Here is a 26,715-nt window from a genome sequence, read left to right as displayed (position 1 = left end):
GTTTTCTGTGAATGCAGTTTATTTTCTGTTTTACATTTCAGTATCGAGCTCTCAATTGCTCATATACAACAGGAGAAATTTTGGATTAGCTTTAAAATGTCTAAAAAAATTCTGATTCATATGGAAGAGGGGGAGGCCAGGGGTTGTGATCACAAATGTTTATTGGTTGATTCCAAATTTAGAAGCAAATTGGGGCTGTTCTGCTTCCTAGTTGAACTTGAACATAGCAGGGATTTCACATCTGGGGGTAATTTGTTACCACCTCCAGAGCTTGCTTCACTGAAATATGAGTGTTCTTTAAGATAGCAGGAGTATTTTTTTTTTCCATAAAATTATGAAAGACATTTGACTCGTTTACTTTTTGGGTAGTACTTTGTCATCCTTTGTTGCCTGAAAAATCTAATGCAAAGCAAAGCTACTAGCTTGGATAGTCTAAAAGCAAACCCAGAAAACATATAACAATAAATTTGTTTTTTTCCTTTCCTACAGTACTTGGCCAAAACTGGGATTTTTTTTTTCTCTTGTCCTGGCTGCTTGTGTTTTTAAAAATAAATGTTCAGCTTACCATTAATATACTCAGCCCTGTGCTAGTTAGAAACATAGGAGTCATTAATTGGCTTGATTTTTTTTTTTTTCATCAGAAGAGAATGTATGAGGGGTTTTTTGTTTGTTTTTTTCCCTCTTGGGCTTGAATACTATCTCTCTCATATTTGCTTTTGTTAAGAGTTTTGTTCTTTTCTTCCTGTATGTTCTAAGAAGCGAAGTACTGATGTATTTAAGCCAGTTTACAAGTCTGGTTCAACAGCAGGTTCATCACCCTGAAGGACTAAGAGAATTGAACTGGGAAGGAAAATTTTGATGAACTTTATACTTCCCAGACAAGATAGTTCGAAACAGACGTCTATCTGGTACCTACTCTTTGTCAAAGGGATTCAGATGTTGTATGCACAATTCAAAAGAGAGCTCTCAATTTCCAGATTTGAGTCCTGGCTCTGCTGCTTTATAGCTGTGTGATCATGGACAGTCACTTCACTCCTCTGGCCTTTATTATAGTTTTTTAAACTACAGAAGCAGCTTTAGGATCATTTGGAAGGGGAAATAAAAAGTTTTATTAAAATGTTTTGTTAAATATATTGTGTCAATGTCATTCATTTAAGCACTTAGTAAGCTACATATAGTGGAGTCCAGGCCTTTGGACATCCAAGGCAAACGTTAGAGATACCCACATTGGTGCTGCTTTAAGGATTAAGTGTTCAAAGGTGTCTTGTTGAAAGTTTGGAAAAATTTTTAAAGAAGGCATGCCCACCACAGTGCAGTGGTTTGGGAAGGCCTCCTGGATGAAGAGAGAATCAAGGTATGCAGGTAATTCTTAAGGAGATCTGTAAAGGCATGATAGTAGGGAAATCCAGGACATGCCCTGGGAATGGTCAATGGAAAGTTTTCTGTGGGGTAGAAGTAGCTGATGAGGAGTATGTCTAAGGTTCCCAGAAAAACACATAAAGAAGTCAAAAAAGGTAGGTCTTAGGTGGGAGCAGGAAGAGGAAAGAGAGGGGAGGGCTGGGCAGGGGTGCTTTGGGACTTCATGGGGAATGTCTTTTAACGGGTAGTGTTAGACATGAGGCTAAAGATGGAGAAACCAGAGGTGGAAATGGGGATCCAAGAAGAGCTGACCATTTAGAGGTTGACCATTGCTGTGGTATTGAAAAATACATCCAACAGGAGAGCAAAATAGAGAGCAGGGCAGACCACCTTTTATACTTAAAGTGCTAAAGGTTCTAAGGAGCACTCTTAGACTCCTGGACCTTATTGGAGGAGAATGTGAGCCAAGGCATGAGACACCCAGGAGCTATAATATGGTGAAGCCAATGAACAGATTTCTCTTTCCTTAATATTTGTGAACAGGATGAGGTTGAATTCTTGCTGATAATGTGCTTAACAGTTTGAATCATAGATTGTTAGGCTCATTAGCTGGTCAGATCTCTTACTTTTACTGATGAGTCTAAATGACTTTGTATGTGGGCCAAGAACTGAGAGTAGAACACGGATGTCCCAATGTGGTGCAGTGTTTCGAAGTGTTTCATAGAGGTGTGTGTGTGTGTGTGTGTGTGTGTGTTAAGATTTTTATTTATTTGAGAAAGAGAGAGGGTGAGAGCACAAGTAGGGGGGAGCAGCAGAGGGAGAAGCAGACTCTCTGCTGAGCAGAGATCCTGGGGTAGGGCTGGATCCAAGGACTCCAGGATCATGACCTGAACCGAAGGCAGACGCTTAACTGACTGAGCCATCCAGGCGCCCCTCATAGAGATATTTTAAGTCAATGCATTTGCTATAGGGATAAGGCAAGGTTATAGACCCCAACTGTAAGTCCTACAGTTGTGAATTCTCTGCTCTCTTCCATCATTGAACCCTCAGCAGAGCTCAGTTAGCCTTTTTTAGCCTCAGTTTCCCATATAAAATGGAGCATTATCAGAGGCTTTGAAGAGAAAATGTTCTGAAAACCTTGGAGTACCATATGTGGGATTTATGTCATTTCTTAACAAGCCTGTTGATCTGGCTACTGACTCCACAGGGCCCAGTTGTCAGCTAAATGATCCTGATAAATACCAACTCCAGAGGAACACGTGCAGAAAAGGAGATACAGGAGATGAAGTGATTTTATCACTCGGCAGGGTTGGGTGACAGGCTTGGGTGGGGGTGGCAAGAAGGAGGGTGAGTCAAGATTGGCAGAAATGTGAGAAGCGTATGTGTTCATTTTTTAACCTTCATGATTACATCAAAATTTTAACTTGTTAATATGATTGGCAGTTCTTTGAGGCAGTGGTTAGGAGGGAACATGATCTCAGGTCAGACCTGGCTAAATTCAAACTTCAGTGGTGACCATGGACAGATTAATTTCAATGGGTCTTGGTCTTTTCATCTATAAAATGGAGGTCCTAAGATCTATGTCTTAGGGTCATTGTGAAGATTAAATGAGATGTGGGATTTAGTGTGTGTTCACCCTTTAGTAAATCTTACAATGATTATTTCCACAAAGCTTCTGATGTGTTACCGGTTAGATGCCCAAATATTTGTGTATGCACTTGAAATTGTTTTTTATAGCTGTAATATTCCTAGAGAATCATCATGAGCAGTCATAGAGGTCTAGATTAAGAAATGTGTACTACTTATGTTCTTGGACTTGGGATTTTAAGAACAAGGATATAAGGTGAGAGGGAGATTAACCCAGGTGTCTTTCCTGAAGCTATGGGAGTTGACGGAGAAATAATAATCCCACCATCATCAGATACCCCGTCATTTGGTTCTGGTAGTTTCAAATAGATAAAGTTTACTTATGGTTTTAAAGAATTTACAGTCATAAAAAATAAGACTACTTACCGTTTAATCACTATTTCTGAAGCTTCAGTAAGCTTTAGTTTATCGGAGTCAGTGCCTGTGGTTTTAAGTTGACAGCTCTGCACCCGCACCTTGCCAGCTTCACCCTCATTTGTTAATGGAGCCGCCACTGTGAGCCCTACACCGCGCCAGTGTCTGGGAGGTTTGAAGAAGTAGTAACAAGATGTGATGGCTACTTCTGAGGAACTTTGCTTGGAAGCGCGGCAGACCAGGATGCTAGTGCAGTTATTTTTCCTTATGTGCATGTCTCTTTAGGCTAACATTTCACCACTTCCCACCCCATGCCTACCCTCTGTTCCAGTTATGTGACCTTTCCACCATGCCCTTGAGCTCGTCATGTGCTCTGTGCTTCTCCATCCTTGTTCACATGGCTTTCCTCCTGTCTGAATGCCGTTCTAGCTTCAGTGGCTTTCTTCTTTTCTCTCCTACAACACTCAACGATGCTGTGTAAGAGCTAGCATTTAACTATAGTATTCTGTCTCATGTTTACTTTCATTTCTTCAATTTTCTATAGTTGCTAATTATACAATGCTAGATATTGGCCATTTTATTGGATCCTAAGCTGATGGTAGAACAGAGCAGACAAGACCCCTGTTTTTATGAGCCAGTGGAAAACATGAATGTTAAACAAATATGTAGTTATAAATATGATTAGTACCCAGAAGAACAAAAGTAACAACAGGGGAGTAATTGGCAGATGTCATTTTAATCTGGGGGCATTAGGAAGGACTCAGAAATTATTTAAACTAAGACTTGAAGATGAATAGAATTTAATCAGTAGGAGTATCACAGAACCACGTGTTCAAAGGCTTGGGGCTGGAGGGAGCTTGGTGTGCCCAAGGACCTGGAAGCAGGTGGGTGTGGTGGCAGCAGAGGCAGTGGGGGCTTCGTCCCTACCCCCAGTGGCTCAGTGGCTGGCAATGGGGACCTATCCCTTATCACTTTTTCTTTGAAGTGGGACTAAGATATAAAAAGTAAATGCTGTTTTGGAATTTAGCTCATTTATTGGTCATAATGAGAATTGAGTTATCCCAAGAAAGTGAATTTTTCAAAAACTAAGCCCACCCTTTTAAGTGCCAAAGGTTTTTTGTTTTTGTTTAATGAGAATCTTTCTAAAATATTTCTCTGCCTTCTTAGTCAATACTGTGACCCCGCATCATTTAAGAAGAGATTAAACTATGCTCTGCCACCACTCACATTATTTTAATGCGGTGTGGCATTCATGCCCTCAAGGGCTGTTGAGGTATGTGGGGCTTCTCCCCTTTCTTCAAACAGCCCATTGTCTGGTTGTTGAACCTTACTTTTTGATTCTGCTGAAATGATAGTCCCTTTGCAATATCCTCTTCTTTTTGCTGCTGACCCTGTCTTGAGACACACTATCCCCTAAATTTTAGCTGCTGCTTCTGTGAACTAGGAAAATGGATTACTAATTGTAGACAATTCTGACAAGTTTGGCAAGTTGATACAGAGGGATGGTCTGCAAGTTTATCTCCGAGGTCAGATGCATAGATTTCTACCACGTGAATACTGCCATCAGAGGTCTCACTTGCTTCCTTCCAGTGAGTGTTCAGGTCATTGGGGTTTCTATGTAAGGCAGGGTGCTGGGCCCTCCCCCTTTCAGCACTAAGGGATTGCAGAGCCAGCCGGCAGCTGAGTTGGTTTTTGTTTGTTTGTTTAAACAAAGAGCTGTGGAAAAGCAAACAGAGTGGTTTAATTATTGATGAGTCCTAGAATTTTAAAGCTTATAAGGACTAGAGGTGTTGGCATTCCAGCCCCCCTCACCCTGGTGGTGAAGTTAGGTTGCACTGCTGAAGTTCACACAGCTTTTTGGCAGAGCTGGAAAGAAAATTCAGATTGACTGTTAGCCCAGTGCTCTTCTCTGTAACGTCCTGCCTTGCAGAAAACTGAATAATTGAGTAGGTATGAAAACTTGTGTAATGTTTTGTGTTTAGCGTTTTCATTTCTAAGAATAGTCTCCCTGAGAACTGGAACATTTGTGATCTTATTTTTAGCTCGTGTTTTATGATCCCAGCAGTGCCTTATTTAACAGAACTGAATTCTGTGAAGATTTTCTTCCTGCCTGCAGGAGCGTCACCCAGGCTGTGTCCCAGACTTTTTCTGCACAGCGCTGTGTCCTGGCTGTCCCTGTGTTCCCTAGCTGGGTTTTGGAAGCCTGAATCTTAAATTCCCAGCTTCTATGGGCCCACCAGGGCCTCACCTTTGTATGTTATTTCATTTGATTCTTATTATGCCAGTGAGCGAAGGAGCATAATTCAGTTTTATTTCTGAGGAAGTGGATTCCCAAGAGAGAAAATAATTTGAGCCTGTTTTTCCAACCAGCGAGTTACTGGACTGGGCTTTCACACCCGCTTTTGTAGTTGTATTTTTCACTGTGACAGGCTGTCGTCTCTAGATTAAAGGTCTAGCATGGTTAGCTTTCATTTTTAGACTTCTGTAGGAAGTGTGTTTTGGGTATAAATGCTCCATGAGCACAGAACTCGGACTCTCACTGCTGTTTCCCCAGGGCTCCAAATAGGGCGTGGTGCATGGTAGACACACAGAGGTACTTGTCCAAAGAAGGAATGTGTGTGAAGGATACCGTCATGGGATTCATTCCCTTTGTTTACCTGCCAGAGAAGTGGTTCCTGATGGCAGGATGGTCAGGTCATCTGCGAATGGCTTTTCACCTGGGGCCAACCCTGTAAACCTGACCCACGTTTGGTTCTTTCAGTAGTTTACTTTCGATCAGATGTGTAACTAAGACAGGCAGAAGTTTCTCATTACCAGGTTTTCTTTCCAAGCTACAGTGAGTCTCATAACCAACTGTAAGTTCTCTGAGCTATAGCAACAGTAATTTAATTAGGCTCCTGGTTTAATTAGATGTGAAGACAAAGTTATCCCCATGTTGTGTTTTGTGGCCTTTCTCTTTTTCCAGATGGAGCTAGCAATTGGCCACGGGTCCCCAGAAATGGACATTAGTGTTCATTCATGGTCTCTTAAATGTGTGGACCTCAGACTTTAAAATGGTAGGCAGTGAATGCATGGATAAATCTTACCATCAGCTGTCAAGGTGGATGTATTTCAGAGAAGGTAGTACAAGCTGTCCCCTGCTCCCAAACATAATGAGTCCCTGAAAACCAATTTGGTTATAAATGCCAGCCAAAGATTTCCTGCTACCCAGAGCTTCCCTACTGGGGGCAGCAAATGGCTGTCAGTGCCATCTGGGATATTAGAAATCACTGTTCAACAAGTGATGTACGGAAGACTGAGTGTATTGGTGAATAATGACGTTGGGGTGTGGTATTAGGAGGTCTGCCTTAAATCGAGACCACCGACATTAGTGTGGCTTCGAGGCACGGGCTTTCTAACCTGTCCTGTAACCTTCTGTTGCATCTGTTAGCCAGTATAATAGAAGTATAATAGAAGAAACTGACATCATCTGTGTATACTTTTATACCACTCTTTTATATATCCTTTTTTCAAAATAAAAATAACTTCTATAGTTTTATTTTTAAACATGATTCCTGCTAGTGGAGGTGGGGTGGGGAGTAACTCAGTCAGTCCAGAAAAACTATAAAGAAGGAAAAGTATCCCCATGAATTCTACCATTTAGAGACAGTTGCTGTTGATTTTTTGAAGGACCTTCCTCCAGGTAACTTTTAACCATAAGGACCCACACAGGATTTTACACACTATTCTGTGACTTGCTTTTTAGGCAGCACATTGGAAATGTCCTCCAGTGTCAGATGCTGGAACATCTCCAGCAGCACCCAGTCTGTTTTGTTGCCTGTTGTAGCATATGTAACAAAGCTTTAATCCTTCACCTAGAATATACAGAGAGAGTGATATCTTACGGTGTTGTTACATGGATGAAATGAGGATGTGTTAAGCTGCTTTCACGCAGTAGATGGCCTAAAGGGAGTGCTCAGTAGCTGCTAGCCTCATCCAGGTATGAACATTCTTTGTCAAGATGTGTAATTATCCCACTGTGATTAATTCCTAAGGGTGGGATTGCTGGGTCATATGATGTGGACATTTTCAGTTCTGATTCACATCACTGTTGAGACGCTCCCACCTACAGTGCACACAGGTGCCCGGGCTCCGTGTCCTTACTGGATACGTGCTGTCAGGCTTTTCTGGAAGTTGGAAATGTCATTACATTATTTGTCTGTGATTTTCTTGGGATTACTAGTGAAATTGAATAGCCTTTCCCATGTTATTAGTCATTTCCTTATCCTTTGTGAATTGCTTGTGTCTTTTGCCTATTTGGAGGTCTTTGTCCTTTTCTTATTGACTTGACAACTCTTTTTTATAGTGACCCTTTGTCTTGTTGCAAATAATTTTTCCATTTTTTTCAACTCGCTATTTGGTGTTTTGGCATTAAATTTTTTTTTTTATGTAGTCCAAGTAATTCCTGTAGTATGTTATGGGTTCCAGTTTTTGCATCATTTTTTGAGATGGTCTTCTCGTTTTAAGATTATAAAAATAGTCATTCATACTTCTAGGATTTTCAAGATTTGACTTTCTATATTTAAATCTTTGCTGTGTATGGAATTTATTTGTGAGTGGGGGTAAGAAAGGTTTTAGGGATCCAGCTTATTTTTTCCATATAGATAGTTTTTCTAACACTTCAATCCCTAACTTGAAATGCTAGTTTGATCATACACTCTAAAAGAAGCCTTGCCCAGTCTTGGACTTTGTTTTGTTCCATTGATCTGTCTTGTCTATTCTTGTGCCAGTAACTGTGCTAGGAGATTAATAAATCTCTCTGTAGAAGTGACAAGTTTCATGCTCATCTGCTCCTGATTGAATCAAGCTGACATTTTTATATAGCTAGTCTTAAACTGCTTGGTTTCTGAACTTCCTACCATAGAGTATGATTAAGTAATCGGAATTACTGTATCTACTCCGTGGGCCTTTTGGGTACTGGCTTTTGGATTGATCTTCACATAAATAGCATATTTACATGGTTTCCCTTGATTTTGGCCTGCTTCTGCATTGTACATTTGGTTGACTGCTTAGCAATATGAAGTGGCCAGATCATGTTCTCTTTGTGCTAAATAATCTCTTAGGCATACTACATTGGAGCAACACTGCTATTGTTTTCCAGAAATAAAATGTGCTTCAGCTCTCCCTACCTTCTCCATTTCAACTGTCATCTATACAGCTAGCACAGAACATCGTTTTTGCAACACTGCTTGAGGTAGGCATCCCCTATACCTTCTGTTGCCTGGACTCCTCAACTCCTACATAGCTACGTGTTTTTATATGTTCAGTGTTTTAGTATTGTAGGCTATTCATTGGTAATATCGTGCTGAAGGTCTGGGGTTTTCTCCTTTTTTTTTTTTCTTTTTTTTTTTTTTTTAAGATTTTTTTTATTTATTTGACAGAGAGAGAGATCACAAGTAGACGGAGAGGCAGGCAGAGAGAGAGAGAGGGAAGCAGGCTCCTTGCTGAGCAGAGAGCCCGATGCGGGACTCGATCCCAGGACCCTGAGATCATGACCCGAGCCGAAGGCAGCGGCTTAACCCACTGAGCCACCCAGGCACCCCGGGTTTTCTCCTTTTAAAAGGGATTATTCTGCCTTTCAGTTCTTTCTAGCCACATAGCCTTGTCCTCTGCTCATATTTCTTTTATTCATCTTACTTTGCCTTGATTAGAACAATTGAACCATAACTTACTGGTTGATTATGTTCAGCTGTATATACCATTGGAAACCATGCCTATTTGCATAAGTGATCCTGTGGCCTCATCTCCTTTATCTGTGGGCATTCAAGCAGAAGTACTTTTCTTCTTGAACACATTTCCTTTACTGTATTTTTATTTTCCTTCTATTCCTACCACAACTTGTCTATCCTGATCTTAAAATATTTAGTAATTTGAACAAGTGCTTAATAGCGTCTACTGTATACTCAGCACTTGACTGGTGGGTGACATTAGTATGTTATTTGTATTCTCCTTTGACATTTTTCAGAAGGGTTGCATGTATCTTCATGTTTGTTTTACCTGCACAACAACCTCCTCCCGCCACCTTGCTGTTGCTTGTGGCTACTCCCACCTCTGGAATCCCTGCTTAAATCTCAGTACTCAGACACCTGTTTCTTCGTACTCAGATGTGTGCATTTATCTTCTGTATGGTCTGCCCCACCGCCAGTGTCTCCAAACAATATGATGCATGCGGGACACCCTTACCAGTTTGGGCCTTATGGAGTTGACGGTAATTGTAGTGGGAAGGAGAGGATGAGGTCACTGGTATGTGTATGAGCACCCCGGAACACGTCCTAGTGTTAACAGTGTTCCAGCTGGCAGAAAGGGCCTAAGGAGAATCTTTGTTCAGCCATTATTTACTGAAATGGTGGTAACCACGCTAGAAGGAGGATTACACACAGATTGATAACGCTAATAGCAGGGGGTTGCGAATAGACTTGTACGGAGATATTCACGGAGCACTGAGTACATATAAGACCTTGTGCTAGGCCTGATGGGTGACACCACATCACAGTGTCTGCCACTGAAGAACACCCAGTGTAACCTGAGAGGTATCCAGGTGTGTAAATAGTTAGAGTACCAGCAACATCCATACGTGTTGTGAGAGTAATACCTAGGAGGAGATCACGTGAGCTGTGATCATGAGGAACCAGAATGGTTGGTTTTACACGGAAAGTCGGGATTTCGGTTGCCTTCCAGATCTTTTGCACTGGTATAGTCCCTCCCTTGAGGCTGTCGGAAAGGAACATCCACCATATAATAGTGAGGGGCAACGAATAAGTTCAGAAGAACCAGAACCTTTCTTTTCTAAAGCATGCATTTAAAAACTATTTTCACTGGGTATAGAATTTTATCTTTACAGTTTTCCCCCAGTTCTTTAAAGATCCTGATCCACTCACTAGTTTGCACTATGAATAAGGAGAAGTCTCCAGTGATTCTTTGTTCTTCTGTATGTGATGTCATTTCTTTCTTCTGGGTGCTTTTAAGATTTTTATCACAGGTTTTAAACATTTTGAATATGATGTGCTTTGGTGTAGTTTTCATTGTGCTCCTTAAGCTTGGGATTTGTGAGCTTCTTGGCTCTCTGCGTTTATACTTTTAATTAAATCTGGGAAACTTTGGGCTCGTATTTCTTTCCTTTTTTTTTTTTCCTCTTTCTGTTCCCACCCCGTCCCCCAATTTTCCAGAGACTCCTATTACATATATATTAGGTAACTTGAAGCTCTATAGCTCAGTGATGCTCTGTTCATTTTTCCTGTCTTTTTTCGCTGTGTCTCACTTGGATAGTTTCTATGGGTATAGTCGAGTCTATTAAAATGTCCCTTTCTGCAGTGCCTCCTCTCCTGTTAATGCTGTCCCATGTAATTTTCATCCCAGGCTTTGTAATTCCCATCTCTAGAAGTCCAGTTTGAGTCTGTTTCATATCTTCTGTGCCTTTATTTAGCATGCTCAGTCTACTCTCTAATTTCTTAAACCTGTGGAGTATAATCACAGCTGTCTTCATGTCCTTGTCTATTAGTTCTATTATCTGTGTTATTTCTGGGTCAGTTTGATTGATTTTTCTCCTCATTATGGTTCCTGTTTTCTTCTTTGCATGCCTGGTTTTTTTGATTGAACGTTGGACATTGTGAATTTTATCTTCTCGAGTGCTAGATATTTTTATATTCCTATAAATATCTTGAACTTTGGTCTGGGGCATAGTTAGGTTCCTTGGCAGTGAATTGGTCCTTTCTGTTCTTGGTTGGGTTCTTTCTTTTTCTCTTCCTTTCTCTTTCTTTCTTTCTTCTTTTCTTTCTTTCTTTCTAAGCTTTTTAAGGCAAGTCCAGAATAGCATTTAGATGAGGGTTAATTTTTCTTTCCATATGACCTTTTCTTTCCACCTGAGGTTTGGTCTGTTGTTAGATCTGATTTCATTTTTCTCTTTTACTTTCAGTAGTATAAGAATGTTAAAGACTGGAGTATAAAAAGTTAGTTGCATTTGTCATAGACAGATGGATTTTTTCAGCCATTATTTGCTGAAATGGTGGTAACCATGCTAGAAGGAGGATTACACACAGATTGATAATGCTGATATCAGGGGGTTGCAAATAGACTTGCATGGAGAAATTCGCAGAGCCCTGAATACACATGAGACCTTGTGCTAGGCCTGATGGGTGACACCACATCACAGTGCCTGCTGTCAAAGAATACCCAGTGTAATCTGAGTTATTGGGAAGGGAAGGGAGGAAGAGTTAAAGGTAGCAGAAGACCCCAATTGTAGTTAATAAATCTGGCCTACATTTCCAGAGGCACTCTTTGGATGATAATGAGGGCAGCTATCCTTTGAGTTGTTCAGGTGAAGCTGGGTGTCGCTAGTGATATCTAATGACCCTCCTCCTTCTGTGACTGGGTGACAGGAAAATGTGAGTAATGCCAGTGTGCGCTGACTGGGTGCGGTGTATAGAGCTTTGTCTGAACAGTGAAAGTTGCAGATCCTGATTGGCTCAAGACTAACTACATTGTGGCCTGATCAAGATTGCCAGGACTCCTGTGATGGAATTTGTCTTTTATCCTAGTCAGTTGTGATGACCAGAGCCTTCCTTGGAAAGATAGTCTGTGTTTAAACGACTGTGAGCCCATGTGGTCTGTCTGGTGCCTGTGGTAGCTCTGGATATTCCTACTTCTCAAGGAGCTCATTGATGTAATTTCAGACACTATATCCTCACTCAAGAGAACAGGCCGTCTTGCTCTGCATGGAGTATCTTACAAGACCCATTGCTGTGTCCGTTTTTAAGCTGCTGGTTCCAGATGTCTCTAGCAGCCCTACTTTTTCTCAGATGCTTAGCCAGCTTACATGTATGAATGGCCTTTCTGTCCTGCAGAGGCTGTGAGAAGCTCTGCCTGAATGTTTGAGAGTTAACCGGCATTTAGCAAGCAAGACTTCCATGAGGCACTGATTGTACTGTTTTCAGAGATCATACAAGAACTTCTGCTGATCTCAAAAGTACTCACTGTCCAGGGGGCAAATAGCGTAAGTGAATTCAGAAACCCGTTCAGGAGGACCATGAACAAAAATGAGAAGATGAGCAGAACAGTTAGTGTTTTGAGTTGTATTTCTTCAGACTTCTCTGTTGGGGTAGTGGCTTGAGTGACCAAGTGGCTGGCATCCCACCATTTATAGACATGTTCTATTTTGAGACTGAGTTTGTGGTTTGGGAAGGATGTATAATCATGTTCAACAGACGCTTATTGAGGGTGTTAAGTGTCATGTCAGGCCCAGGGAATACCAAGAAGTATAGTTACAACCTCTGCTTCTAAGGAACCGTTCATCCTCGGAAAGTCAGGGCGCGCTTAACGTTAAAGAACTTAGTAAGATGTAAGAAGTCTTTGTAAGTGAAAAGCATAATTGTCAACATTTAGCAGAAGTATATACCAAACTGTTAACTGCTCAGGGGAGTGGGGCTTGAAGTACTGGGGCACAAGGTGGGGAAGAGGAAAGCTCTTCACTTTTTATTATGCATTTGACCTGTGGACAACATGAGTTTGAAGGGCACGGATCCACTTACATGTGGTTTGTTGGTGTTTGATAAATACAGTGCAGTTCTGTAAATTATTCTCTCTTCTTTATGATTTCCTTTATAACATTTTATTTTCTCTAGCTTTCTTGCAAGAATACAGCATATAGTAGATATAACGTAAAAAAATATGTGTTAATCTTCTATTGGAGATATTGGTAAGGTTTCCAGTCAGCAGTAGCCTATTAGTAGTTAAGTGTTGAGGGACTCAAAAATTATATATGGCTCTTGACCATGCTGGGGGTCGGCACCCCCCTTCTCCCACATTGCTCAAGGATCGACTATATACGTTTGTGCGTGGTTGGAAATTTTTACCAAGTGCCAGTGTATTGCCTTTTTGGAATTCTTTATCAGTTAAAGAAATGATGGGAGGGTGGGTGGGGTACCTGGGTGGTGGGCAGTAAGGAGGGCATGTGATATGATGAGCACTGGGTGTTATAAGCAACTAATGAATCATTGAGCACTACACCAAAATCTAATGATGTACTGTATGTTAGATAATTGAATTTAAATTAAAAAAATAAAATAATAAAATAACATAAAAATTTTAATTTAATTTAATTTTAAAAGTGATACACTAGAAGATTATACCCATAATGTTAGCCTTGAATATCTGTGTGATAGGATTATAAATAATTTATATTTTCTTTATTATACCTTCCTATTATTGCCCACATTTTCTATAATGGATATGTATTATTTTATAAATAGAGAAAGTATTTGAAAACCAAAACCCTAAAGGATCCATGATGATTATTATAACTACATTCCAACATGCTTCTGGTATCTTGATTATAATATACCAGCTTTCCCTTTTCTTTTTGCTAACTCTTTTTTTTTTTTTTAAGATTTTATTTATTTATTTGACAGAGAGAGATCACAAGTAGGCAGAGAGGCAGGCAGGGAGAGAAGGAAGCAGGCTCCCCGCTGAGCAGAGAGCCCAAAGCGGGGCTCGATCCCAGGACCCTGGGATCATGACCTGAGCTGAAGGCAGAGGCTTTAACCCACTGAGCCACCCAGGCGCCCCTCTTTTTCCTAACTCTTACCACAACTGCCAAGACTTCTTCTATCTTAATTCATCATCATCACCACTATTTATTTATTTACTTATTTTTAAAGATTTATTTTATTTATTATTTTAGAGAGAGAGCAGGAGGAGGGGCAGAGGGAGAGAGAGAATCTCAAGCGGACTCCACACTGAGCACAGAACCTGACACAGGGGTCGATCTCACAGTCCTGAGTTCATGACCTGAGCCGAAGTCAAGAGTCACACACTTAATGGACTGAGCCACTCAGGTGTCCCCATCTTCACTATTTAAAGGTGAAACAGGACATTGGCTCTTGCTTCTGTCCCTTGTCATTTTGAGTGAGTGAGTTAGCCTTGGAGCAAAAGGAATCCATCTATTAACTACTCAACTATACTGTGAAGGCTGCCTAGAAGAATTCAAATTATGCCGATTGGGTTACAATTATATCTGTCAATGTGGGCTGTGATCTCTTGGTTTAAAGCATCCTAAGAATACTTTTCTATATCTTTATATTTAGTCCCGTTGGAGAAAGCAATTCGATTATTCCATCTCCCCATCTGGTGCAGTAAGAAAACTCATCTGCTTGGCTTACTTTATATGAGAGAGAATTAAAATGTCCAAGTTAAAAAAAAATGTCCAAGTTATTTGTAATTTGGGTTAAGTAGTTCAATCTCAGCTTTCCTACATTTTTCTGGGAATTCATACTCCCTAATGATTATCAACTTAATTACTTTGGAAGTAATAGTGTTCTGAATTATTTAAGGAAGCCAGGGATCGAAAGACAGATGTCATTTCTAAATGAATTTTTTTTTTTTTCCCTTATAGCATGTGTTTGATGATCTCAGTGTCTCAGTATCCTTGTCCTGGGTTGGCGATGGCACTGGGGTAAGTAGTATTTTGAGTCTGTTAACTCAGTGTAGCAAGAAGAAGATGGAGATTTTAGGGGTTTAAACACTGAATGTTGTTACTTTTTGAAATGGTCTCCAACCTCCGTTGCAGGCATGTTTGCAGTACATATTTTCAGGAAGCTGTGATTGGTTTGGTTTTGCTTTAGAACTGGGAACATCTAGTGACTGCATTCCACAGTAGGAAGACAGACACCTTTTTAGTTTTTGATGGCTGCTTGGCATCAAGATGAGCAAGAAGAAGAAAGAGGAAGGAGAGTGCCATGTGCTCGGACGGGAGCCTCATAATACTTGGGAAAACCCCTGTGTAGCAGCAGAAAACTGCATGTTGCACATCTTGGCATGTTTCCTCCAAACTATATTGTTCCGTGTCCTTTCCCACAGTTAGTGTTGAAGGACTGTGGCGCCCATGGGCTCGCGGTTGTTCAGCTCCTTCTGTTGACTCTTGCCCTACCACGGAGGAGCCCTGCCAGGACTGGCGTCATGGAAGCAGAGTCCTTCAGCTCCTCATCCCTCTGTATCCCCATATAGACAGTCCCCCAGCAGGAAGCTGTGCTGAGGGTGGCTGTAGGTCTTGAGTCAGGGTGTGACATTGCCCGGCTCTGTGTCCTTCTGTCTGAACAAGGGCAGGGGCCACAGCTCATACCCTCTGGTATTCTGGTAATATGTATATCATAGCACTGAGGCCCGTGACAGTGGCATCAGGAATCAAAAGAAATAGAATTTTGATGTTGAAAAGCAAGTTATACATTTCTTATTTTAATTAATTTAATTAATTTTTAACCATGTCTCAGTTTCTTCTAAAATTTGAGTAGTGCACCAATTTCTGTGATTTAACCATTTATCTAAGATGGCTGGTATCTCTAAGGTTTCTTGTTATGTGGCTATTTGAGACTCCATAGCCTCTTGTACTAATCTACTATCAGAGTCTTTTCCTAATGAATATTTCTTTCTAGAAAGATACTTATTTGAAAAATTAATTTCATGGAGAACTAACAGCAAGGAGAGGAAGAAATGGACAAATATATATATGATATAGTGACCTCTCTAAGAACACCCATACTATTCTAGCCTCTGTGAGCAGAAAGAGAGATGATCTTTGCCTGAGAATATCTTCCAATAATAGAGATTCACCCTTCCATTATCATAGTGTGTGGTTGATTATCTCTGCCTCACTACTTGAAGTGTATGTGATGGGACCATTTGAACAAAATGAGTTGAGATCTTGAGTCATTGTGAGCCCTAGGAACGTGGTCCTTCTGGGTTTTCTGATATTACAGTATAGGCTACCGTGGGGCAGGACTCCTGGCAATCTATTACTTGTTGATTTAACCCCATCACATGCAAGCATGTAATTGGATGATCTTTCTTATTGATTGCATGCTTTTGTCTCTTCCCAGATCATTCTGGTCTTGACTACCTTCCATGTACCACTGGTAATTATGACTTTTGGACAGTCCAAGCTATATCGAAGGTGAGATGCATAACGTGTGGCTGGGGCATTGGCTGAGTAACACATTGTGAATGTAAGTTCCCTACGATATAGACACGATGGAGTTTAAAAGTTGATTTAAAGGATTTTCTAGCTATCTTAAGTTTTCATCAGACTGTCACACTCCGCATACTGCATATCTGCTTAGCAACCTGACCAAGTATGAAAAGGGATCTAGTTCCAAGGAGTTTAGGCAGGCTGACCTCACTGAGTGGCAAAACAATAAAGGAAGACAAAGGAAGAGTTCATAGCAGCCTGTATCTCTTCATTTAAATGGGTATTTATTTGTGAGAAGGTAGCATAGAGTTTAACCATCTTTCCATTTATTATGAGTTTTTTAATATCTCTGAAATAACACAAAGTGGTTTTTATATCCTTGAAAGAGTCCTTACTATACCTTTCAGGTGAATGTGATTTATCTTACAATAAAATGGATATATATTTTGAGCCCTAAACAGATTGTTTCCAGATCAGGAGGGAGTTCTGACCTAACCCACGTGTGTCACAGTATTCACATTGGTAATGATGGGCGCAGTATGTGTTCAGGAACCATAATCTATACTGCGACGTTCACAGAGTTTTAGAGTTGTCTTCTCAAAGGTACAGCTTGGTTAAATAGTGGGTTCTTTCCCTTAATTATAAGATTCAACACCAACTTACTCTCAGAAATTGCTGATTGTCTTCTCTGTCATTTGTGTCTATCCCATTCTCCCCCCAAGGGACTTTAAAGAAAGATGACATCCCAGCAGATGATATAGAAACGCCTCCCAGGGCCAAGGGATCTCCCAAGGGCCATTGTACTCTCTCAGGGTTCCTTCTTTGACTATTGGTCTTGGTCCAGGAGGGGGTGAACCCATGTTGAAGCTCTGAGATGAAGGATCAGTCCAACCTTCCTTCCCTGGTAGGCGTGATCACTGGCTACTGCTGCTGAGCCTGGAGCCAGTGCTCTCTGCCCTTCAGCACAGTGATGTTTAAAAATTGACCAATAAGGAATTGCCATCTTGAAATCCATGAAAGCAGGGTTCTTGACTAACTTGGGGTTCTCCGCCAACTAGCCAAACAACTGACTCATAGCAGGCAAGCAGTACATACTAATTGAGTGAATGAATACCTTTGCCTCTGTATAATTTTCAGGCTTATAGTATTTTTTATTTGTTTGATAAAGATTTATAATGCATTGTAGAATCCCAGTGCTGGAAAGGGCTATGATTTATAGGTGATTTTGTTTATTCAGATAGAACAGTAGTTGAAGCATTTCGGACAGATGAAAGGTATCCTGTTTGGGGAGGGAAAAAATATTTTTTAGGTTGTAAATTCGGTAACTCTTCCCAGTGTTTAAAAAACCTGGCTCTCATAAAATCTTTTCTTATAGAAAACAACCATGTTATAAAACATTTGGAAATTTTAAAAGAAAGAAAAAATTCACCCTAAAAAGTAAAGTGTGATCTTAATATTTTTACACTTTATTATCTTGATTTTTCCCTTTCATATTATTCATATGACTACATACATAGTCTTAGGAAGCAGCGTGGTCTAGGGTAAAATTGCCAGACTGTGTTGGCAAACAGGCCTGGGACTGAATCTCAGCACTGTCATTTGTGAGCAGAATGAACTCGAACAAGTCCTAAGTTTTTTGTCATCTGTAAAAGAAAGGTGGTAATAATGGCCACTGCAGAGCCTCTGCACATTGTGCTTTGCAGTGGCTGGCGTGGAATAAGAACGGAGTGGGGTTAGCCTCTGTCATGCCAACAGCCGGGGATGGCTTGTAGCCAGCCTGTGCTGGCACTGTCCTACCAGTTATTAAAATGAATCTGAGAGCCTTTGGTGCCAGCTGGTAAAGAGTGATTGCCTGCCCCCAGATGCTTCCGTGGCTTCTACAACGCTCACACCCTTGCCCCTGCCAGTATGCAAGTATTACTAACCCCTGATGTTAACCTATGTCCATTTCACTTGGTGAGTGCTCATACCGTGGCATTTTTCATATCCCCTCTGCTAATAATTCACCATTTTTGTTAGATCGACAGAACTTTTTTAATCACTATCATTGTGGACACAGATTATAGTTGATGTTTTCAGTATTACTAATGCTGCTGTGGTAAATACCACATATTTACATCAAAGAAGTTGCTGATTTCCAATTCATTTTTAGTAGCAAATGAAAACTTCCTCTCCAGTGGATCCCTACCTGTCGTGAAGGCTGTTTACTAAACTCTTCCCTCACCGAGTTGAACTATCTTCTATACCTCTTGCGTTGGCCACTTTCTTGCTTGCCTTCTGAATTCACTTTTTTTTTTTTTTCTCTACACTGCTCTTGAAGTGTGTGGCTAGAACTGGACCTGACAGGTTCCTGAGTCATACCTAGGGGGCATGAAATGTGTTTTAATGACTCTTTTTCCATCCTTTTACTTTTCAATTCTGTGCTTAAAGACAGCCAAAAAGAAAAAAAGAAAAAGAAAAAAAAGCAGTATCACTAAGTGTTACTGTTAAAATACCAACCAGCATCTGACTCAGCCCTTCCCATCCTATATTTGCCTAGTCTTGTCAGAAACCCCTAACACACACTTGACTAGAGAGCGACCCTGTTTGTTTCTCCAGTAGTCTCCTGTGACTGAGCTTCTGCTGCTTCCTGTCACACAGCAGGGTTCTTGTTTGGGTGTTTTTTTGTTTTTGCCAAGGTCATTTTGAATATTAATTCTTTCCTCCCTGCTGTGAAGTGAGACATTTTCCAGAGTTTAGGTGGAAACTGTAAATAGGCTTCGTTGCTTCTCCCACTGGCCTGGCCTCTAGGAAGGGACTCCTGTTGTCCTGTTGTCCAGTTTTTGGGCAGGCCAGCCGAGGGGCACATGTTGCTCAGAGGAGAGGGGGCAGGTTGATTAAGAGGAGTCCTAAACAGGCCACAGTTGCCCAGCGGAAAAAACAAAAGCCTGTTGAATTCGTTCCGAAGTCTCTTCTGTTTTTCACATCTCTCGTGATCATGTTATTTACCAGATTATCTCTCTGTACTAAATCTTATGTGGTCACATGTTCATTTGGGAATCAAATAGACAGCACTTGGTCATGTGCCAGCTGCTCTGAGTCTTACGGCCCAGAGGCTCACAGGATAGAAGGAAGTTGTGCCTGTCACCTATGCTGTGTTAGAGGGAAATATATACTTTGATCTTTAGGCTATAAAAAAGAATTGTGGGAAGATGGGGGAAATAATAAATAACCTCCCTAGGCATTGCTGACTAGGTAAAATTGATTAATATATTAATATCTTCAATTTAAAGGAGTTATATTTGAATAGCTTAAATTTTGATCCTCTGTTACGGAATAATTTACACAATAGATTGTAAAGTACACGTGCCTCTTTCAAATGTGAAGTTAAAAAGGAAATAAACTATACCTGTGATTAAGATGATAATTTGGGGGGCGCCTGGGTGGCTCAGTGGGTTAAGCCTCTGCCTTCAGCTCAGGTCATGATCTCAGGGTCCTGGGATCGAGCCCCGCATCGGGCTCTCTGCTCGGCAGGGAGCCTGCTTCCTCCCCCCTCTCTCTCTCTCTCTCTCTCTCTGCCTGCCTCTCTGCCTACTGTGATCTCTCTCTGTCAAATAAATAAATAAAATCTTAAAAAAAATTTTTTTTGAAAGATGATAATTTGGTGTTTGGCAACTGAAAGATGTTTTGCATGCTTTTGTTTGTGGGCCTCTTGAGTCTAACTTTTCACTGTAAGATCAACTTAATGAAACACATGTTAGCATTACTCTACATCAAAATTCTGTACACACTCACCACGAAACTGCTGCTGTTTTGGGGCACCTGGGTGGCACAGTCGGTTAAGTGTCCAACTCTTGATTTTGGCACAGGTCCTGATCTCAGGGTTGTGAGATGCTGCCCCGCCTCGGGCTCCAGCCCCATCTTAGGCTCCGCCATCTGCTTGAGATTTTCTCTCTCTCCTGCTGACCCTCCCCCCAATAAGTAAATAGATCTTAAAAAAATAAAACTGCTGCTATTTTATTTGTGATTTTATTTACTATTGAGAGTTGTCCAACCTTTGGAAATGAGGAAGGGCATCTTGAGATAATTAAATTTCACATTAAATTTTATTCCATAGTCAATGTAAATTTTTTAAGGATCTTACCTGAGGTAAAAAAAAAGAAAAAGGTTAATGCGAAGATATCAACAGATATTAAAGCAAAGTGCACTAAACTGGCTTCTCCAGGACATCTTGTATGACAGCCTTTTTAATGATATGCTTGGTCCAGTTTTCACTGCAATAGATTATTAATAATGAGTGCATATTTAGTTAAAATTTTAACTTATATTTCATTACAAAATATATTTTATTGCTTTTTTTTTCTTAAAGAAAAAGTTTATTAAAATGGATGATGACTTTTTACTACAGGTTCACTTTTATGAACTTAGAGCATATAAAAATCATGAAACTAGGTGGTTTTCATCATTTAGGAAATATTCCCATGAAAATACATGTTAGAATTGCCTTGTCAACCAAAGCCAAATAGGGACACCGGATACATACTCATGTTCCTTCTGATTACTCACAATATCTTACCTCCTTTATTTTCCCACTTATATTTTCAAAATTTCTACAGAAAACATGCATCCTTTTTTCAGTAAGCATAAAGCAATAAAATATTAAAAAGACAAGGTAGCATTAGACAGTTGGGGGTAAAAAAAAAGAGAGAGAGAGAGAGAGAGAAAGACTGAAGTATTGGGAGTTCAGCTTAATGTGAATTCAAATTCTGCCTATTTTACTGGCCAGTCTGTGATTTCGGGTCTGCTGTTTTGTTACCACATTTTAATAAGCTACATTCTCCCTGTTGATCTTTTAACTGGAAGTCTCAATACCGCTGGTTGTCATTGTTCTGCAGAGTTCCCATGTATCCTGAATTGGGAGGTACGAAACCATTGCTCCCAGAGGAGAGAAAGATTTCAGCTCCCACAAACCTCTGCTCACACCATTCATTTTTTTTTTAAGATTTTATTTATTTATTTGACAGAGATCACAAGTAGGCAGAGAGAGGGGAAGCAGGCTCCCTGTTGAGCAGAGAGCCCGATGCAGGGCTTGATCCCAGGACCCTGAGATCGCGACCTGAGCCGAAGGCAGCGGCTTAACCTACTGAGCCAACCCAGGTGCCCCATCACACCATTCATATTTGTTCATTGATCAGTACGTGATCTTGTTTTATGTACATTTCTTTTTTTTTTTATTTAAGATTTTTTTTTTTTTTTTTATTTGACAGATCACGAGTAGGCAGAGAGGCAGGCAGAGAGAGAGGAGGAGGCAGGCTCCCTGCTGAGCAGAGAGCCCGATGCGGGACTCGATCCCAGAACCCTGAGATCATGACCTGAGCTGAAGGCAGAGGCTTTAACCACTGAGCCACCCAGGCGCCCCTATGTACATTTCTGTTGAAAGAAGACACCTTATTTAATGTGTATTGTTGATTCATTAATGTTGAGCTCGTTTCCAACTCATGCCGAGAAGATGCTTTTCTAACTCACGTATTTTCTCCATAAGACACATCAAAGCCTTCTCGTGCTGAGGAACACTAGCCCTCCAACACTGTGTTTGGGTGCTGTTAGAAACAGCAGAATCACCAAGAAAAAACACAAAAGTGCAAAATGCATTGCACTAAATAGACTGTGAAGAAGACATTTGTTGACAGTGTAAGAGCTGACATAAGAAGGCCGAGCGTCCCCTTCTCGGACCCCAGCTGGGAATGTGCATGCTGGGTTACTCACTCTGTGTTCCTCACTCTGCGCATGCCTGCTAATGACTACAAAAGTGCCAGGAGCGAGGGTTACAAATACATTTGAGTGTGCAGACAAATTTGTAAATAGAAACCTAGGAACAGTAAGGATCTACTGTGTAAGCTTCCTGATGAGTGAAAACTAGAAAACAGTAAGTTGTTTGTTTTTTTTAAGTTTGTTGTCATCCTTGTTGCTTTTATGTTGCAATTTATAGCGACTTAATCATGGCAAAAATAAACTAAAGAAACAGAGAAATGTTTAGGTCTAAAAGCCAACAATACAGGGATATCTATGCTTGTATGTGTGTATTTGTTTGCTTGTTTGTGTGTTTTAAGAGAGAGAGTGCATGTGCGCGCGCGCGCATGCGCGCGCACACACGTGTTGTGTGCACGTGAGGTACGGGGTTGGGGGAGGGAGGAGAATCTTAGGCAGGCTTCATGCTCAGGGTGGATCATGACCTGAGCTGAATTAAGAGTCATATGCTTAAGCGAGTGAGCCACCCAGGCGCCCCAAAGGCTTGTTTGATTGTCAAGAAAAATAAAATGTAAGATTATCTGAGACACTGTAGAACTCTCATACTGTTACTTTTCGTTAAATGTCTGTGGTTCAGATACCTGGTGTTACAAGTTCCAATAGATTATAAATAAAAAGTCCTCAAAAACAAGGATATAATTTTTGAGTATTGACATTTGGGTTGAGTGTCAATATGAGTCTTATGGAAAAAAACCCTTTGAGTGCTTCCTTCTACTAGGAATTTTGATGTTCTGTCTTACTCGGAGTCCTATACGATGATTACTTCTTTTCTTTTTTCATTTATTTTAATAATGTCTAGATCTTTCTTGTTCTTTGAAGGTATTGGGTTCTATTCTGAAAATATTTGTATTTTAACACTTTTCTTCAGCTGCAAGTATGTACATGTTCTTATGCGTGTTTATAGCACAGATATATGCGTAAGTGATCATTTATTTTTGGCAACCAGAAATTGGTTATTTCCTATTCAAAAGACTTGTTTCTAAAGCAGATGGTTTCACAGGATTTACTTATCGTTTGACTGCTGTTTATGACACTATTAATTATCCTATGGATTTTGGAAAGTAGATTTATTTTTCAAGATGTTGCTTTGGTTTCCTCTTCATGATGTATGTTGTGTGCTGATAGAAAATAAAGCTACTTTATTATTTTTTTAAGATTTTATTTATTTATTTTAGCAAGAGAGCACCCAAGCAGGGGCAGGAGCAAAGGGAGAGGGATAGGGAGGGGGAAGGAATCTCAAGCAGGTGCAGAGCATGGAGCCTGATGCAGGGTTCAATCCCAAGACCCCAAGATCATGACCTGAGCTGAAACCAGGAGCTGGACTCAACCAGATGAGCCACCCAGGTGCCCCCAAATAAAGCTACTTTATTTTTTTTTATTTTTAAATCATTTTTTAAAGATTTTGTTTACTTATTTGACAGAGAGAGAGCGCACAAGTAGGCAGAGAGGCAGGCAAAGTGAGAAGGAGAAGCAGGCTCTCTGCTGAGCAGGGAGCCCAATGTGGGGCTCGATCCCAGGACCCTGGGATCATGAGCCAAGCGGAAGGCTGCTGCTTAACCAACTGAGCCACCCAGGCATCCCGGTAAAGCTACTTTAAAATAAAGTGTTATATTAAAATATATTCCTTGGCCTTGCATGGCCTCAACAGAATCCTGCATAAATCCTAGCCCGTCGATACTAGTCCATTGTGCTCCAGTTGTTTTTTTCAGTGGCTAAAGTAGTGTAGTCGCAGATGATTTTTTGTTTTGCTCATGTTGCTTTCTTTTTCTGAAGGGCAGGGCTGTGTTTGTTGTGCCAAGTTCTTAAAAAGCAAGCAGGCCTGCCAGCAGGTTTGTGGAGGTTCCCTGGGGATGTCCTAAAGGAGGGGAGATTTGTAAGCTGGTGATAAGCAAGCCACTACAAACCCCTTTAGACGGTTGTCTGAGCAACTAAGGATCTGTACCTTGTAGAGCGAGGAATTGTTTATGCATAATCCCTTTGACCTGCTATCCGGAAGATAAGAACACTTTTTGTACTCCAAAGCCAAGGATAGGGTAGTAAAGAATCAGTTGGGTGGTGCCTAATCCCTGTTTTGTTGAGGAAGAGTCTTTCAGACAACTTGAAGTTAGGTGTGGTTTGCTTTAGCATGCAGTCAGGGACCTCCGCAAACACTCAGAGACGCTGCCTTCCTGTCTGGCTCAACTTCCTCTTAGCCCGTCTTTACTGTGGGGACACCAGCCCTGGCAAGATTGTGGAAGTCTACAGGTTGTAAGAGAATTTTATTTACAAATAAAATAATTCAAAGTTGCCTCTAGTATGGGGCTGAGAGTTAAGAGAATTGCATTGTAGTTTCAATTTTGCCCTTAATTAACTGGTTGCCTTCTGACAAATTGCCTCCTCGGGAACCTCCTCAGCTGTGAGGTGAGGGAGTTGGACAAGATGTTCTCCTCAGTCCCTTGCATCTCTCTCATTTTGTGTTCCATGGTTCTGTGATTCTTTATTTGTGGAGGCTTCTACCCGAACTGTACCATTTGTGAAGTCATATACCCTATCAGCGAACGCTGCATTTATCAGTGAACACTGCATTTATCAGCGGGCAACTAACTGGCCGCACACAGCCGTCTTCACCAACGAACGTCTAGATTTCTCCACTGCTGAGATGCCGCGTTCTCTATCATGTTTTAGCAGACTGCGCACAGTATGAAACCCAGCAGACGTAGATAGCTACTGACTTTTTTGCTTTTAGTTTTCAAAATCGAAACACAAAGCTGAATACCTCTCAAAAATATTGTTGGAATGAACTTTTGGAGAAAGCTTTAACAACCCAAGAGATGAGATTAACTTTGTTTTCCCTAGCTGTTTTGTGCAAGGCACACTGTGGACAGGGGTGCCTGGTACGGCAGCCTCTGGGAGTGGGGGGACCTCAGGACTCCTGCTCCTTCGTTTGCAGCTTTATCTTTAGGGCTGTGCGTGACTAGATTAGTTTGGAGGCCTTTGGCTACATTTAGCAGACATCCCAACCCATACTAGCTTAAATAATAAGGGAATTAATGGCTCATAACTAAATACAGAAGAAGGATGGGCTTCGGTGTTAGTTCAATCCAGTGTCATGGGCTCTGCTTCTCTGGAATTCCAGAATTCCCTCAGCAGTTCACTTTCGTTGGCTTATTTTTCAAGTTGTGCTCTCATTGTGCCAAAATGTCTGTAGCAGTTTTTGCTTTGTATTCACATATTACGGGGTTGGCGTTTCCCAACCTTTGGGTCACTGACATTTGGGGTCAGCTAATTTTTTCTTGTCGTGAAACTGTCCTGCACATTGTAGGATGTGTGGCAGCAGCCCTGGCCTTCACCCACTAGATGCCAGTAGCATCTCACTGCTGGGTTGTGATCATAAACGTCTCCTGACAAGCCAAATGTTTGCGGTTGTGGTGGGGGCTGGTGGGCAAGAATGCACTGACTGAGAACTGCTCAGCAAAGGAAGACATCATTTTGTCGGGTGGCTGTCTTAAGGATAAAGAAACGTGTTTCCTCAAAGACCCCAAATTTCCCACTTTTGTCTTACTGGCTCAACCTGGGTCACTCCCATTTCTGACCCCTCTCTGGTGAGGGGGAAGACTGTCCTTCAGACTAATCAGGCCCACCACTGGAGCTAGAGATGGGATCCATCCCCTGAGGCAGGTGACTGTTCAGGGGAGGGTGGTGAGTGCCTCAGCCAAGGCAGTGGGCAGGGATCATGCATGGAAGCCAGGCAGGACTCCCGGAAGTGTCCTTGACCGCTGAATTCTAAATGTGTCTTGCTTTTCTTCCTCTCAGTGAGGACTATGGAAAGAACTTTAAGGATATTACAAATCTCATCAATAACACCTTCATTCGGACTGAGTTTGGCATGGCTATTGGTCCTGAGAATTCTGGAAAGGTGAGACTCATTCACACACATATGAAGCTGTGCTTGATGCCACACATAGGGTTGTCAGATAATAATGTTGGAATGGTCCAGTTGTATATAGCAATATATTTAGTTTGCTGTTAGTGCATTTTTTTTTAAAGATTTTATTTATTTATCTGACAGTGAGAGACATAACAAAAGAGGGAACACAAACCGGAAGAGTGGGAGAGGGAGAAGCAGGCCTCCTGCCAAGCAGGAAGCCCAATGCGGGGCTTGATCCCAGGACTCTGGGATCATGACCTGAGCCAAAGGCAGACACCTAATGACTGAGCCACCCAGGCACCCCATTAATGCATTTTAAAATTAAACATAATTTAGTGCTGTTCATCAAAGAATGGAATTCAGCACACAGGTTCTTTTTTTTTGGGTGGTCCCTATCCAGGATCTAGCCAAACTCTTTAAAATTATGTAGCAGGGGCACCTGGGTGGCTCAGTGGTTAAGCCTCTGCCTTCGGCTCAGGTCATGATCTCAAAGTCCTGGGATCGAGCCCCGAGCTCTCTGCTCAGCAGGGAGCCTGCTTCCCCCCCACCCTCTGCCTGCCTCTGACTACTTGTGATCTCTGTAAAATAAATTTAAAAAAAAAATCTTTAAAATTATGTAGCAGCTGTTTGGCATCACAATGTATAATTCACAAAACAACATTTTAGC

At 41.2% G+C, this 26,715-nt stretch overlaps 1 protein-coding gene across 4 annotated transcripts in view; it reads left to right on the top strand.

The window, feature by feature from the left end:
* LOC111143153 (sortilin 1) overlaps positions 1-26,715 on the top strand; it is a 65,381-nt gene that overhangs the window by 5,399 nt on the left and 33,267 nt on the right. For 2 of the 4 annotated variants that reach the window (XM_022496659.1, XM_022496658.1), the window contains exons 1-3: positions 14,794-14,845; positions 16,266-16,339; positions 25,934-26,036. In XM_022496659.1, coding sequence (XP_022352367.1) covers positions 16,308-16,339; positions 25,934-26,036 — 135 coding nt within the window. In that variant the 5' untranslated portion in view covers positions 14,794-14,845; positions 16,266-16,307. Of the gene's footprint in view, positions 1-14,785; positions 14,846-16,265; positions 16,340-25,933; positions 26,037-26,715 lie in introns of those variants that run through there. The other 2 variants (XM_022496657.1, XM_022496660.1) reach the window with 2 other exon arrangements.

Source organism: Enhydra lutris, unplaced genomic scaffold (assembly GCF_002288905.1).
Source record: "Enhydra lutris kenyoni isolate GAN:26980312 unplaced genomic scaffold, ASM228890v2 scaffoldscaffold9, whole genome shotgun sequence".
In the NCBI taxonomy this organism is placed as follows: domain Eukaryota; kingdom Metazoa; phylum Chordata; class Mammalia; order Carnivora; family Mustelidae; genus Enhydra; species Enhydra lutris.
The sequence above is the reverse complement of the archived record's forward strand: the minus strand, read 5'-3'. Positions and strand labels throughout refer to the sequence as shown.